Source organism: Nothoprocta perdicaria, unplaced genomic scaffold (assembly GCF_003342845.1).
Source record: "Nothoprocta perdicaria isolate Ctin4 unplaced genomic scaffold, notPer1 scaffold_0, whole genome shotgun sequence".
NCBI classification, from domain to species: Eukaryota; Metazoa; Chordata; class Aves; order Tinamiformes; family Tinamidae; genus Nothoprocta; species Nothoprocta perdicaria.
Genome location: NW_020454092.1, coordinates 9,214,808 through 9,230,853, shown reverse-complemented (window position 1 = coordinate 9,230,853; position 16,046 = coordinate 9,214,808). Strand labels below are relative to the sequence as shown.

The 16,046-nt window shown below is 49.1% G+C and overlaps 1 protein-coding gene and 1 non-coding gene across 4 annotated transcripts in view; one reads left to right on the top strand and one right to left on the bottom strand.

Moving 5' to 3' along the window:
* CLASP1 (cytoplasmic linker associated protein 1) overlaps positions 1–16,046 on the top strand; it is a 153,167-nt gene that overhangs the window by 19,297 nt on the left and 117,824 nt on the right. For all 3 annotated transcript variants that reach the window (XM_026054071.1, XM_026054063.1, XM_026054055.1), the window contains exons 3-4: positions 15,116–15,194; positions 15,779–15,882. In XM_026054071.1, coding sequence (XP_025909856.1) covers positions 15,116–15,194; positions 15,779–15,882 — 183 coding nt within the window. The remainder of the gene's footprint in view (positions 1–15,115; positions 15,195–15,778; positions 15,883–16,046) is intronic.
* Positions 14,204–14,320, bottom strand: LOC112943889. The gene has a single exon (XR_003248673.1). It is a non-coding gene; the product is annotated as a U4atac minor spliceosomal RNA (small nuclear RNA).

The window sequence follows — 16,046 nt, the reverse complement described above, 5'->3', positions numbered from 1 at the left end:
CTGTGTCACGGCATGCAATGTCAATGGAGCAGCACCTAACTAACTATAGAGCAGTTTTGATCTTGCATTCAGCAATACAGCACCTTTGCAGATGTACTGCTTGAGTGCCAGGTACTAACGTGGCTTTTTTCACATTTACCCCTCACTGTGCTCTCACTGAGGTGTTTGGGGCTGATAGAAACAGTGACAGTTGTTTCACTGGCATCCTTGAAAGCCTTCTAGTCTGCTTCAGGGAGGGAGTGCCTGGGAAGAGCAGCAGTGGGATCTGATGTAGCTGGTCAAAGTCTTGAAAAGCAACTGATGGCTTCTCTAGGTGGTAGCTCTGTCGCAGATTTCTGGATGGTGGGAAGCTCTGCGGGGCTGGCTTGCTCACTGCTTGCTTCTGTGGAAAGAAGGCTTTTCTTAGAACATGGTGCTGAAATCCCCTAGTCATAGGGGCAGCAGGGACCCCCTCAGCCACTCAGTTGCATTCACTGGGGAGTGGGATGAGAGGAAAGGATCATAAAGTTAACAGAGGGGAGCTTGAAGTTTTGGGAGTATATACGAGATACTGTGCGTGAGTACTTCAGGATGCCAAATGTTTGGCATTTCCTGCTTTTAACAATAATCCAAATTTATCACAGTTGTTTTGCAAGACTGCACTTAGTGTATTGCACTTTATGGCCAAGACTGTTCCAGCATCAGCACAGTTTTATGGGACTAGCAACTGAGGGGTGACTGGGCGGGATGCCCCTGCAGTCTGCTCTGTGCTCCCTGCCAAAGGGGTAGCTGAAGCCCAAGGACATTGAGCAGAGGTTGTGCTTGAGGTGACACTTAGTGCCAGGGGAGAGCTGAGCATGTGGCTGTGCCTCCTGCAAGTGGGTACTGTGCAGGCTGAGTAAATTTGGCAGTTAAAAATATCTGGGTAAAGACGGACTGTGGACAAGAGTGCTTAAGGAAGGATTTGGAGGAAGAAGGGAATAGATGGTTGAGGGTGAGATGGGGACGGGAGGAAGGATGAGGGTGCAGAGTGGTGTCCACCAGTGCCTGACATACGGCAGGCAACCACGGAAAKGAGGGCCGGTTCCTGCTTGCCTTTTGGGATCGAAGAAAGTGCAGGCAAAGAGAAGCAGTGAGGGGCAGGGCTTTGAGGAGAGGACATTTGTTGAGGGGGGAAGCAAACCAAAACTCTTGGGAGGTCAGGGAAATAACTTGGTCCTGTTCATCTTCCTTCTGTTTCCTTCAAAGCCTTCAGCAGCTCTAGGTGAGTGGCGTTTTCAAGTTGAGAGGAAGGAAATGAGATGTGTTACTGGCTGCTTTCTGTGCATCAGGAAGGCGCTTGCGATAAGTGAGCGCGGTAATTTTGATAAATGAACATGTGTCAGAAAGCAGCYCTGGCAGCCAGACTTGGCTCAAGGGCTGTAATTTCAACAAAAAATGCTCTAAAAACTGCATTTTTTTTTTTTTTAATCAGGAAAGGTGTGGTAGAGTTGGGACAATGGGAAATCTGGAACTTTATTGGCAACAGGATCTGACTGTTAATTTGGACAAAGCTCAGATTGACCCCGCTCCAATGTTGTGCTTAAAGCATGTACCCCAGGTGGGCTTTCCAGAGACATGGGGAAGTCTTGAATGAAATACCATGGCTAACATAAACACTTCAGATTTTTGACAAAACTCAGAAGTATTGAAGTGAAAACATACTGGTACTGCTAATCCATTCGCTCTATTACAGCCTATTAAAGGTGGATTCACAGCAGAAATTGTGGTGCCTGTGCCCATTGCTGTGGCATTGTGTGAATGTGGCATCTTTGTGAAAGATGCTATGCTTTGTAGGAAGCTTTTGCAGAACAAAGATGAAAGAATCTCTGGCTGTTACTGTTTTGTTCTTTTGTGCTTCTGCAGGAACCGACAGGGGAGCAGCCCAAGCCTTCGTGGGCTGCCTGCAGGCTGGTTGGAATAGCCCAGTTTCCATCCTGTCATCTCTGGGACCTTTGAACRTATTTTAGGGAGCTGTAAAAGATAACTTGAGGAGAAAAGACCAGTGCCTGTAGGCTTTTATTTGCTATGGAGTGCTCTACATCCTTACTAGAAGGTATTTGGACATCTGTGAATCTTAGGGGTTTGAAAACTGCTGCATATAAACCTGGAGAGAGGCGAATAAAAGCCCTCTCTGATGAATAAGAGAAAAAGGTTATCTGGTCATGTTTTGTGATGGCTATATTTGTAACAAAAATAATTTGGTGTTCAGAACTGAGTTCGTATCATCTTTGATTTGAAAAACTGAAATCAGAGAAATCCCCCAAGTGGTGCAGAAGGCCTGCTTTGTTCACGTGAAAATAATTGGTTTCAGTGTGGGAGGAACTGAATTCCCTGTACTGACCATATGGGATGTCAGATTAAGTGATCTAATGATCCCCTACTGATCCCCTAAAAATCTGTTAATCTAGGTTGGTTCAAGCAACAGCATAAAAGATTGTGGTCCTTGGTGGATTTGTTCTTTACAATAATGCTGCTTGATAGAGGGATAACACTTTCTCAAATCTCGTTTTTTCTTTTCTCCTGTCCTTGCCGTTTCCTTTGCCCTTACCAGATCAGTGATGCGAGAAGGCTGTTATTTCTGCTTCTAGACAATAACCATTTTCATGTACTGTGTTACGTTCTTTATTATTTTGGAACAGAGATAGAATCTCATTTAACTTGAATCATTTTAAGTTTAAATATCTCTGAGTTGACTAGCCACAATTACAAACTGGACTATGATTTGGAAACCAGGGCTGCAGTCACAAGAAGGTGACCTTAGACTGAATGGTGATTAGTTTGGGTGGTTGTGCCATGCTCTAGATCAYATTTGAAAGGTTACTATTTTTTTTAGCACATACAAACTCTTAAGAATGAGGCTTTTGGAAGGACTCATCAGCAGGTACTTGGCTGCAGTAGGATCCAGATTCTCTCAGGAACTGGAAATGTGTTGAACGGCTCAAGGCTGGGTAGGGATTGAGCCCAGGAAAGGCTGAATCAGGATCTAGCCATAAGATGTGTTTTCTTGATGACATGTTCAGCATTTGGGGATGACATAGTTCAGCTGCATTGCAGATATTATTTTCATTTTTGTGCCTGTTTTGAATCTGTCTGCTGCTCAGTTTTTATTTTGGGGACAGTTCCATACCAGTGAGATGGATTGTATTTTTTTCCTTTTGTCTTTCATCAAAAGATGATAAGGAAACTTGAAAAGAAGCATCCACACTTCATTTGACTTGCGCAGCTCATTTTCTCCTTACTGCAGTGAACTCCCTCTTTCTGAAGTCGAGTGTGCACGAGTCTGCAAGGGGAGCAGGGTCTGTTTCAGAGGGACCATACACTGCTTGCTTTCTTGTTAATGATGATCTGTTTCCTCGTGAATACTCAAGCCTCATACTTGTTTATTTTTGCAGTTTTCTAGCCCAGATAGGTGACGGAACGTTCCTTGTTTCACTCTGGCTTTCAGTGGAGACCACCTCAGTCTAGGAGAACACTTGGGCTGGAACATTTAGTCTGCCCCTTCAATGCAAGTCATGTTGCTGGACATCTCTGTGTCTAAGGCCTCCACTAAACTGTTTTGTGTAGAAAAATTCTGGGTAATTCCATTTTGTAGGAGGAATTTCAGCCTGTTCCCTGAGCTTGCAAGGTTTGATTTAGAAGATGAGCACACTTGTGTCCTGTGCATGTCCTGCAAATGGTTAGTTTGGAGTTTCACTGCTCATCTGTGTGACATAGTTAATGGTGCACACATCCTGAAACGGCCTTTGATGCTAGATCAAAGGAGAGAGCAGCATTTTGAAAGGATGAGATTGATACAGATTTTATAATTCTGTAGCACTTGTCTTCCAAGAAGATCTTGAAGTAATTTTCAAACCAGCCAAACAGGGGAATTCATTTCTGCAGCATGCTGCTTTTCACCTGCTTGAGCAATAAATCCGTGTCACCTTCTACAACAGGAACTGGGCTGTGCTTTAGCCTGCACGAGGCACAGGGTGCATTTAATTGTTAGTGTGGAGATAGAAATAGTCAGATAATCCTGCCAATAGTCTTGGACGTGGACTACAGAACTTATCGTGGCCACAGAATCCCAATTTGAAAACACAGACCTGAGACAGAGCTGAGCTTTTCTACCTAGATAGGATGGGTTGGAGTGGCAGGGCAGCATGTTTGTAGTGAGGCTTCTGCACTGAAGTTTTGGTACCTTGCGGGCAGCAGAAGAGATTGTTGTTGTTTCTGGCTTTGYTTATGATGTTGTGCAGGAAAATGGTAAACACTTCCTGCCTGTAGGAAGGTGTTTCTAGGTTAGAAAAATAAGCAGAGACAGCAGAGAGCTTCAGGAAGGGTGCAGAGTGGCTTTGTCATCTTCATCTGCATGCAGGGATGGAAAGAAAGGAAAACAGAGCGTTGAGAGATGGCATGTGAGTTTTTAGGGAACCTTAACCAGTAGGGTAGCCTCCTTCCTGCTTTGGTGCCTGAGGCATTGGAGTGAAAAGGCAGTGTGAGAATGTGATAGGAGTATGGTGTGTTAATGCATGTGATTAACCTGTGGTAATTAATGTGTTTCAAAGGTCTCTGCCTTTGTGGTAGTCGTGCTAACTGCAGAAAAATCAACCCCCCMAAAAAAAAMCCCCAAACTGAGATGCTTTTTCTTTTTCCAATCATTTTTCCCTTTCCTGATAACTTGCCCTGTTTATCCTCACATGTATAGGTCCACTTTGTAAGGCCTCGACATGGTTGGCAGMGGTCTGTACAAGGCCCACCTTGAGTTGGCAGATAAATAAGGTCTGTGCTTAGCACAGGAWTTGGGGTGCTGTGGGCATGGGTTCTCCTGACAACCCTGCCAGGGATTTTATAGTACATGGGATCCAAAGATGACATATTAGTGCTTTTTGCTCTTTGGGATGGTCTTCTCTGTTCGTTTGAGAGAATACAGCTTCCTCAGCTGGAGATCCTTGTTAGCGAAAGTCCATTGGGGTGGGTGGAGGTGGCTCTGCTATGAAGACCTGTCTGCCCAGGGGAGTGTTGCTGGGTCATCCTCTGGTTTGCTGTTCTCGGTCAGAGCATTTAAGTTAAGATGAGGATGTTATAGGTTACTCCTTGCAGATGAGGCTTGTGGACTTCAATGGCATGGGCCTTCCCTGGGGGCTTCACTCAATGAAAGATCGTATACTGTGTCTACGTAGAGGAAATAAGTTTTCCATATTATCAAGTTTGGAAAAAATGTGCAAACTTCTTTGTCTTGACACTTTTCTATAATTTAAGCCTGTTCCTAATGAGCTAAAAGACTGCAAGGCTGAAGTGAATTTTGGGTTGATTTAAGTATCCTGGAGACTTTTTACATCTTTTTACATAGTTTCACTAGCTTAAACTGAACCTGTTCATGCAGCCATCCAGCTGGGAAAGGGCTGGTCCGTGTGTTGTCCTGACTTTAGTAGCAAGTCTTTTTAATTCCTTCACGCAGTGCCCAGTGCGTGTGTTCCCTGAAGYCAGATGTAAAGTGATTAAACAGCTCTTCTGAATGCCTGACAGTTCATTAAGACTTATTTGCCAATAAACGAGTGTCACAGGAATGTGGAGCAATGCTGGAACTAGGAGCAGCTCAGCACCATTGAATAGGAGTTTCCTCCTTGTGCCTTGCAGGCAGAAGGAAGCTCTTAAATGTTTTCTGAATGAGTTCTTCCCTGGTATGTTCTTCCATGACATGCATCATTAGTACTTCTTAAAATTGGGACCAAGATAGGTGTTTTAAAGAAAAAAAACCCTATTGTTTCTATTCAAATGTGTGACATCTGCATAGAGTTAGCTGAGGAGAAAGGAAGGAGAGAGATGGTTTGACTTCACATGTGGGAGAAGGAATACAAAATATTCTCTCCTTAGCCTACAGTTGCATATTAATCTTGAGCTAGACTGTTGCTACAAAGTTTTGTTAATCACTGTCAAATGATTACCTACTTTGGGAAGTAATTTGTTCTTGATGTTGTATAATTTATAACTGCAGTGAGTGGCTCCTAAGAGCGTATTGCTAATTTGCTGTGTTTGTGAAGGGGCTGTACCTGTTAGTCAAGTAACTTATTTTATTGATATAAATTGTATATTAATTGTGTATCTAATCATAGTTGAAAAACTTCGTCTCTGCTGTTACCATCATAGAGGGGACCTCAGGAAACAGTCTAATCCAGCTGCTTATTTGGAGACAAGAATTAAACAGACCAAGGCCTCTTTCGTCAGGCATTTATCCAACCTTCTCTTAAAGTGCCCCTTTGAAGACTTTACAGCCTCCTGAATTAGTCTGTCTGTGTCTGTTTATGCTTAATTTCCCATCTATCTAAGAGGATTTCTTTATCCTTCTCCTAGAGGATATGGGAAAGTTGATCACCATGCAAGCCTGTTCTAGTGAAACCTTTTCCGTGTAATTTCCCTGCAAGTATTTRCCTGTCTGCCAAATGGGGCTGCTAGTTTGTTCTGTGGTGTTAAATATTGGCAGTGCTTTGTATGTACTAAGTTGCCCTGTTAGATAGGGTGTGATCCTGGGAAAAGGGTGTAGAGTTTTGTTGTATCCCAGCATGGGGATAAATAATTACTTGGTCCACAAGAACTTCAGCTGTGGCGGATAGAGCTGCTCAGAGGCAGGTGCTTCTCACTGAGGGTTCCTTTGCTCTTGAAGGTGCAGGTCATTTACTGAAGATCCCCTATAGAAATCTTCAGCTGTTTTATGCTAGCTGTCCTGGTTTTCTTGCCCTGTTTTTTTGCTCTAGGGCTATAAACACCTTAGAGCAAGAGGAGATAGTGGGAGGTGCAGAGGGAAGCTCTAAGGCTGTGGGCAGAGACACTTGTCATCTCCAGAAGGACGCAGCAGSCGACAGGGAAAAGAGCACCCTGGCAGACAGGCCGAGAGCGCTGCCGCCGTCCCCGGAGMCGGGCTTGGCAAGCGGGAGAATTTCCATATTGTGGCAGACGAGCAGGTCACAGCATYGATTTGTCGCCCTGGGTGGGAGCAACTGCTACAATCAAGAATGTGACTATGTGAAGTAAAGGCCTTTCTGAGGAGGGCYGTCTGTAGGAGATGATAGGATTGATCTATGTACACTGGGAATTTGTTCCTCGGGGACACAGGGGGACTCAACTCAGATTTTTCTCCCGAATTAAATTCATGCTTGTTAGAGTCATGAAAGTGAGTATGGAAAAGGAAGTCATAGAGCCCTTCTGCTTGGCCACAGTGGGAGCATCCTGCACAAAACCATCTGGGCGCTTTTCTTTCCTTCTTGGTCTTTGTGTTTATGAAACACAAAGGGAAATATGATGGAAGTGGTTAGCTGTGCTTTGGCTTCCCTTCCGGACTCTCTCCAGTTAACAGTCATCTTTCCCAGTCTTCATTTGGTATTACTACMTTTTTAGTATTTCTGATGACTGTTGGGGTGTAGAACACCTTGCAGATGCACTGAAGCTGAACAGAGATGTGTTTGCTGTGCGATTTTGACTGAGGCCACATGAGTGAGTGCTTGAAAGGAGCAAGCGATGGTTTGTGCCTGCCTCAGGAGGAGCTCCTGAGCTGCAGTTACATGAGCAGAAAACGGGTTTGCCCTGTGCTCCTCTCCTGTGCCTCGAGGGCCTAGGAGAACAGCAGCATGTGCGGGCGCTCTCTCCCGAGAGTGGCGCGCGCTGAGATCCCTCGCGGTCGAGCTCGGCCGCACGGCAGCTCCAGGCAGAGAGCAGAGGCTGCAGAGCTCTGCAGCTGGGGAGCCTCCATCTCTCAGCCTGCTGCCAGCAGGCTCTTCTGTGGGACCTCTCTCATAGGAACTTGCATTTTTCTAGCCTTAACCAAACCCCAGCAGAGAAGCGAAGGTGCAGGAAGTCACTGGTGTAGGAGTGTCTAGCCYTAATTAGCTAGCAAATAATTTTATGAAAGAAAATGCAACTGAATGGGTCTTACAAAGTAAAGTTTCTGTTCTTTTGGTTTACTTAATGAGTCACTTCATCCAGGAGATCAGAGAAGTATCCATAAGGCCAGGGCATAACTGGGCAACTCTTTCAAGATTAGGCAGTGTAGCCAGTGAASTGAAATGGCTTCCAGACTAAAACATCTCTGGGAACCTGTTACCACGTTCCCCCACTTCATCCTAATGCAATATAGTCAATCCTAATGTGCAGCGGGTTGCTGATGCTGTTTGCCTCTTGGGAGACTGATCTGAAGGCAGCTGGTTCAGGATCTGGGTTTAGCTAGACCAGCGGTCAGGATGTGGCCCGGGGCAGCAGGTCTGAGCTCCTTCCCTTTGGCAGCTAAGAAGTCAAGAGGTGCCAGAGCGAATGCATGGCCCTCCTCTTCAAGGAGTTAACGAAGAGCGTGTGCTTTGCTTCCCTATTGCTTCCCTGTGCGTTTGGCCTCATCTTTGATGTATGAAGCTGAAGGCAAGGATTAGAATGTATATGTGTGCTTTCAAAATATTTTGAGTAAAATCCTTASAAGGAAGGAGGAGAGATACCTTTAAATGGCGATGTGAGCGTGCTGAGCAGCTCTGCATGGGTTTTGTTCTTCTGCGTATACAAATCTTAGGCCAGACTTTAACTGGTCTGCATGCTGGCAGGCTCCCAACACTGCAGGCAGATGTATATGAAGTAGCCAAATAATACAGCTCTCCACGATACAGACAGTGCTGCTAGACCTCACCATGACAAGTTTATGATAGCAATAATGCCCTATAGTTCCACATGTGGATATGAAAGCTCTCAAAAAGCAGCAGTTTATACTCCTGTGTTGCCAGAATATAGGAACGTGCTGTTAGTCCAGTTTTGCAGAAGGGAATAAATAAAGGGCACTGAGCGGATGTAAGTGCAGCTATAGTCCCTTCCTGAATAACCAACTGTTCAGTTTGTGGTGGGTTTGTTGGCCGAGTTGCTTTCTGCTGCCATGGTCCATGCTGAAGAAAAAGCAGCCAGTGGAAGTAAAATCTGCAGCACAGGCAGCGCTCTCAGGAAGGTGTATTAAGTTTCTCAGCGTTATCCTTGGGTATCGTCTTGTCTTCTCTCTTTATCAGCTCTCCCTAGGTGGTGCTTTCTGGTCTGACATAGCTGCTATCTGTGAAACTCAAACTCCTCTATTCTTCTGAAAGGCTCTGTGCCAGAGACTGCCAAAGACTTGCAGTGATGCCTCCTCCTTCCCTTTGAACAAAGTTACTGTTGACACAGACTGATGAAGAGAGGAATAGTAATTGGAGCCTAKCACAGTGTGTGTCTTTGAACTTTTTACTTTTATCAGTGTTGTCAAGTTTAAAAAAAAAAACCCACAAACTTCTAAACAAAGCAAAAGCCAGTGCCACTTATTGCTGTAACAAATGTACCAGCTTCTGCTGCATCGAGCAAATGTTTGAGCTTGACTCACGTGCACACGCTTGCTAATGTGGCAGCCTGGTCCTGTCGTGGGTTTTCCAAACCCGCRTGGAGTTGTGCTGAAATTCAGAGACTGTCATGGAGCAGACTAGGCAGGTGGAACAGCCGGGAGTCGCCTGCTCCGTGCTGCTGTGCCTGGAGAATGGCTGGAAAGGAACCCTGCATCTCCCCTAGCTCCCTTCTCACCCCTCCATGCTGCTGTTTCGCAGTCCAGCCAGCCCAGGAAAGTCTTACTGGCTGGTGGTAGAAAACTCATAAAACCTGGCTGTAAATTGAAAGGATTACTTCCACCTAGAGAACAGAGAATTAGTGTTTATGAACCCTTGAAATGACTGCAGCTGTGAATGCCTTTATGTTAAGAATCAGGTAAAACAAATTGCTTTGTATAAAGCTGTGAGCAACCAGATCTAATTTGGGTGGTGTTGAACAAGTTGATCGCCGGAGATCCCTTTCAACCTTGCTTTATTATTGGGACCTACCCTGACTTGAAGGGTTGAAGAGCTGCTGTATCACTTAATGCATTTAATGCTCTGCAGCAGAGCTGGGTGGTGCAGGAGGAAGCAGAGCTGCAGCCTTTCCCATCCCCTCAGGAACATCCCGATGTGTCCAGCGCTGCCTCTCCTGCCCTGGTTTTCACAGCGCATCAGGTCTTGGTGCTTTTATGACCATACCCGTGCATGAAAGACCTGGCCATATTTGTCAAGATGAAAATCAATGCTAGTGGGTTTTGATGGTGGTTTTTATTTGGAATATATTCTTCAAAGTCAAAAAATAGCTTTTAGAGGTACAGGGGCAGGAAGGCTTGTTTAACTTTCAACCTGAGTAACAGAGCAAATTGCATTAGAAAAGGTTTTTGAAGCTTTTTAGAGAGGTTTTTTGATAACTCTGAGTGCTGCTGATATCCACTTATACWGACACCTAATTTCTGCTATAGGAAGTTTCACCAAATCTCCATTAGAATTTCTTGGCAACTTAGTGCTTTTAAATGACTGAGGCCAGTTGAGTCAGTTCCTTTACTAATTATAAATATTGCTAGATCCTTTAATAAAACCAGTTGATTTTAATTGGAGTGATTCAGTAAGCTGTGCTATTAATTTCTTGTTTTCATATACATATAGTGTGTCCTGTTCAGCAAAAAGTTAGGCTGTTTTCAGCTGTAGATGAGTGACTGATGCAATAAGCCTCTCAACTGTTTTCCTGATCACCGTTTAATGGATTATTTGAGCATTTGATTCAGCTTAATTGGTGTTTTGCTGAGAACAGTGGTGGAATTCAGAAGGGAAGAGCACGGTGAAAACRCTCTGCAGTGTGAAAGGAGGTGCCTGATTCCTTAGGACCTTCCTGGCATCATCACAACCCGCTCCGCTTTTGCAGTGTCAGCATTGGAATGGACAGTGGTTGCCTGTACTGCAGCAACAGCTTCTGTCCCTCTGATGTATTTTTGTTTCCTAAGAGTCTTGGTTTAAATAATTAATCCACGAGCTAATGATTTAGTTAAACGGTGAAGTAATTTCTTGTACCAATCCACAAGAATTCTTGGAAGCCTCTGTAGTAATGGATGCTTGTTTGGGGATTCACAGCCCGAGGGTGCTTTTTCTTTCCAGCATAGCTGCKATGTTGGAGCCTTGATAGCAACTGCGTGTTTAAATGGGCTTTTCGAGCTGTGGATAGAAGCCAAAACGCGTGTGGCCTGTCCCTGTAATTTTCCAATTGGTTTTCCACTTGTGCTGTCAGTTACTCGGCTTGTTCTTGCCGGCTCCTTTGGTCAAGTCAGGATGAGGAATTCCCTTGGCTTCACTGGAGGCGTTTGTGTTTTCTGTCCTGTTACTCCCCCCACCCCTCCAGGAATTCAGTGATTTAAGAGCTGAAGAGCTCTGGAGACCCGGCAGGAGGTCTCGCGGGTCCTGTGTGGCTGCGGGTTGAGACTGCAGAGCCTGTTTGCGTTTCTGGCTGCACAAACGTGGCCCAAGGGCGAGCCCGATGTGAACCGCTGAGCTTGGCTGCTCTGGTCCCTGTGTAGCTGTTGGGAATGACTGAAAAGGCTCCTGTTTCCAGTGCTGCCCTGGGGGGCTCGGCCCAGCGGCGCTTCAGCCGGTGCTATGGGTCTCAGCAGAGTGATGGCCTCGGGCCTAGGGAGGGGAACACAGCTTGGAGGGAGCTCAGGACGGGAGCGAGTTGGAAAGGGGAGGCTGCTCCTCTCCCCTGGGCTTAGTTGGAGGCACTGCTGTAGAAGTTGGTGCTGCTCRCTGTTCAGATAGCTGAGCTTTGGGTCTTTCCTCTGGTTGCTCTTTCCTAGACCAGGTAGAGAAACTTAATTCATAGTGGATAATCTATTCCCAGATCTTAAAAGATACTGAAATCATGCCTGGATTGAGGGAGAATTGTACCAGGAGCTGGACTTGGGGAAACCACAGTTGGGAGGTTRATGGGAGCTGGTTGAATGCAGTGTGGAGAAGTTCCGGGGAGGCGCTTGTGCCGTGCGCGAGGAGCCGGCAAGGCCAGGGAAGCAGCTGCCCGAGCAGAGCGCTGTGGTCGCGGGTGCTCGCGCGGGTCTGCAGACGTGGCGTCGGGCGCCCGGCGAGTGCCGGGGCTGGGACTCGCCTTCTCTGCCTTGCTGTGTTTGTGTTTCGCTAGGCGYACCCGTGCGAGTGCTGAGCATGCTTGATATGCACGGGAGGAAAGGCCTTCAAGCCTCCGTGAGCTTCAGGAAGGTGGAGCAGCTCTCAGCAGGGCTGGGATTCCCGCTCCAGTGCGGATTCCTCCATGGGGGAAACATCCCCTCCTGCCAGCAGCAGCCCTTTCCCCTTTCTTACCCATCTGTTTCTCTGCCTCTGTGGGCTGCTGTCTGCAGTTTGTTTCTCTTGCTGCTAGCAAAGGCAGATTGGGACTTTCTTCCTCTCTCGGTAGAGAGAAGTTGCTCTTGTACCGCCAAGAGAGAAGCTGTTCTTGCACCGCTGAGGTTATTGACGGTTGTGGAAGTGTCTGGTGTCCGTGCCCGGACGGTGATGGTGGTGGCTGCTGGAAAGGCTATTGCAAGTCTGYGGAGATGTTTCTGCTGTGGTTTGAGACATGCTGAGTGCTTTCTGTTCGCGCGGATGGTAGAGATGGAGCTAGTCAGCACCTTGGTGCCAGGAGCGTTATCAGCTGCAGCCAACGCAGCTCTGCCTGGGGCAGGTTACAAGTAAGGTGATTTCCCCCTTCCCCTGTGCACTGCTGCAGCCTCTTGCTGTCAGGCCGGGGGGGGGATCCCCTTACTGGGCAGCCAGGCTGGCTTGTTGAAAGGCACATTGCTACCCTAGCAATTTAGTAGTTGCCGTAACGAGGGCTTTCAGTCTCCCCATGAAGAGCAATGCAGGGCACTGAAATGTGTATTTTTTTTCCTTCTATTACTACCCTTATTTCTTTTCTGGATGCTGTTTTATGGGGTGGCAGCGAGTGTTGCCTTGTGGTTATTGGTGCCCGCGAGGAGCTGCAAAAGCTGGGCTGACCTTCRGAGGTGGCATTTGCTGCTCCTGGTTTTCAGTGCTGCTCGGGGGGACCCGAGGACGCAGGAAGGGTCTCTGGGAAAGAAGGAGGATCTCTGGTTCTTAGGAATTCAGTCCCTGCCTGCAGAGCAGGGCAGGGGCACCGCAGGGCAGAGCAGAACCCCTAAAAAGGCTCCTACCTCGTGTAAAACAACCCATTCTTGCCACTTCAGCTGGAAGCTCACACTTCCATCCCATARAAGACTGAAAATCTTTAGGTGAATGATGAGAAAGTTAAGGAATGTTTTTCCACCGTGAAGGTGTTTGGAGAGGCCAGGGTGTCAGTTCCAGTGGAAAAGCCCATATGTCCCCAGGAGACAGCTGCCCTTGGAGGGCTTGGGGTGCCAAATGACAAGTTAGTGGCCCCAAAACACGACTCTGCCATTAACATTAAATGTTAACTGTGCTGAAGCAGCAGCATGAGATGCTTCCTGCAGCGCAGATGTGGTTGTGCTGGAGCAAGGTGGGAAGAGGAGTCAGCGCCTCCTGAGCTGACCTTATGTTTGTCCCCCTGCCAGGGGTTTTCTCCTYATCCAAAATATATACCTGACTTCAACTCTAAATCTGCAAATGGCAGCTAATTTTAGCCACCACTGATGTCTCGGGTGCCCAGTTAGGTTGTGGTGGCTGATTCAGGCCTTGAAGAGTTAGAGCTGTTTTAAAGGGACCCATCGAGCATTAATTGATCGTGGATTTTGATGGGAACTTGTTGAGTTAAAGATGATACATTTAAAGCAGCTCTTTACTTTGGAAGAATGTTGTGGCAGCTGTTTGGAGCAGCTTAGTCACCTAAGGAGGTAGAAAGCTAAGCTGGGAGAAGGTATGATCCAGGTGCTTTCCAAGTCAACTGCTTCCTTTGCACTCTCTTGCTGTTCCTTGCTGCTAGAAAGCCTGGGTTACCGTCCGCTTACATGTGAAGCAACTGCAGCAGCGATGATTGAGTGATTTAGTATGTGAGGGAGTTAGTACATGCAGTAGTGTAAGGGACTCTGCGGTAACGCTGCTCTGCACAAGGAACCTATATATATATATATATATAATATGTCTGTATTTGCCGAGTGGCCTCCCGCACACACTGCTGTGCCGGGAGGAGCTGCCCTGCCCGCGCTCAGCCGGGGCCAGTGCCCGCAGGAGCAGGGGCCAGTGCCCGCAGGAGCAGGGGCCAGTGCCCGCAGGAGCAGCGCTCGGTGCTGCCGGGCCGGGGCCGTGCACAGCCAGTCGCTCGGCACTGCAGCCACGGGAGCTCTCTGCGCGGGCCGGGCCCGCGGGTCGCGAGGTGCTGGGCAGGGCGCAGCGGTTCCAAAAATTGCGCCGCGCCGAGCGGCGGGCGCGAGCGTGTTGCTCAGGCGTTAGCAGTGCTGCTCTCACCACGCGTTCATTGAGCAGCCGCGCAACCCCAAGATAAGGACGGCTGCTGCACCACGCCGCGCCGCCGCCGTAGGGCCACGGCCACCTCCGCACAGCTCGGGGCGAGCGCYCGCGCGCCGCCCCCGCCGCCCGGCCCCACAGCGTGTTCCGAGCGGGCGCAGCCCCCCGAGCGGCCGTTTCCTGCCTCCGTGCCGCCCGTTTCAGCCGTTTTGCCGGCGGTGGGCGGCACCCAGAGTGCTCTGCGCGAGGCGGGCGGGCGGCGATTTGCATACGGGGCTGGGCGGTGGCGGCGGGAGGCGGGAGCGCCCCCTGCGGGCCGCGCGGCGGGACCTGCGGCCTCCAGGCGCAGCCGGGCCCTCGGGAAGGGCCGGGAAGGACCGGGAATTGGGGTGGGGGGTTCCCCACCTCGCGCTGAGCACAGCCGGGGCCGGTAGCCCGCGTGCCCGAAACCCACCCCGCAGCCTCTCCCTCCCCTTTGTGCCTTGGTTATGGCGTAAACCTGCTAGTCTTTAAATAACTTCGAGGCGATAATTAGGCAGCTGTTGGTGCGCACCACTTTCCAATTATAACTCAGCATAAATAATAATTAAAATGGGTTAGAAACTTCAACTGCAGCGAGCTGTGCAATGTGTGCAGACATCGAGTATGTGCATGTGTGCGTAGCGCTGTGCTCCAGTTATTCCAGGTGTTTGCCCGGGTGTTGGGAATGTCGAGGGGCTGAATCCTGGGGGCTCTGGGTGTTAGGGGGGGGGCAGCGTGTGGCACCCCGAGGGGCAGCCCTGCGTGGGGCAGCCCTGCGTGGGGCTCGGTGCTCACCACCGCCCGTGCTGTGCTTGCAGGTGGTGCTGCTGGGCATGGACATCATCTCGGCGCTGGTGTCGCGCTTGCAGGACCGCTTCAAGGCGCAGATCGGCACAGGTAAGGAGCGGCGGCAGAGGAAGCCGAGCGCCCGCGTCCGCTCATCCCGGCTCCAGGGAAACCTGCCGCTGCTGTTGGGCCCATGGGGCTGGCCTGGGAGATGAGGTGCAGATACCAGAGCACCTTTCAGTTTTCCCCAGCTAATCTGTGTACGCTGAGCTTGAAAGGAGGCTCGTGGTTGTAGTAAAATGAACTACTCGGTGTGTTTCCCTGGAGGACAATCTGTATCCTTGCACGCCTTTCCCCCGCCGAGGCAGCGCTCGCCAGGCGCCTCAGTCATTTCACAGGTCTGAGGGGCCTTTCGCTGCTGCCCCGAGTGAAAGCAGCAGCCTGGCCTCGGAGCTGCTGTATCGGGTACCTACCCGGGGTGCCCCCCTGCTTTCCTGCTCCGGCGGGGAAATAAACTGCGCTGCCCCAAACTCCCAGGGTCCCAGAGCGCGTTTGCTTGGAAGCGCCTGCGGTGCCTGTGACGCCCGGGAGCGCCGGGCGCCACTGCGGCTGCCGGCCCCGCGAGCTCCGCGCGCCGCGGCCGCGAGCGAAGGCTCCCTCCGCGAGCCGTGACGGCTGCCGCGCTCTCCCCGCAGTGCTGCCCAGCTTGCTCGACCGCCTCGGAGACTCTAAGGATCTGGTGCGGGAGCAGGATCAGACCTTGCTGCTGAAAATCATGGAACAGGCCGCCAATCCACAGGTACGTGCAACAACCTGCTGCATAGGGGCGAGCAGCTGCAAGGGGGCTCTGCGGGTGACGCTGAGGGGGTTGGTTTGGGAGCTGGAAGACACCTGCTTTCTGCAGTCAGAACTATTGCTTTGCCTAGTGGAGAGGTACTTTAAAGTCTAAAAATGTCTTCCCAC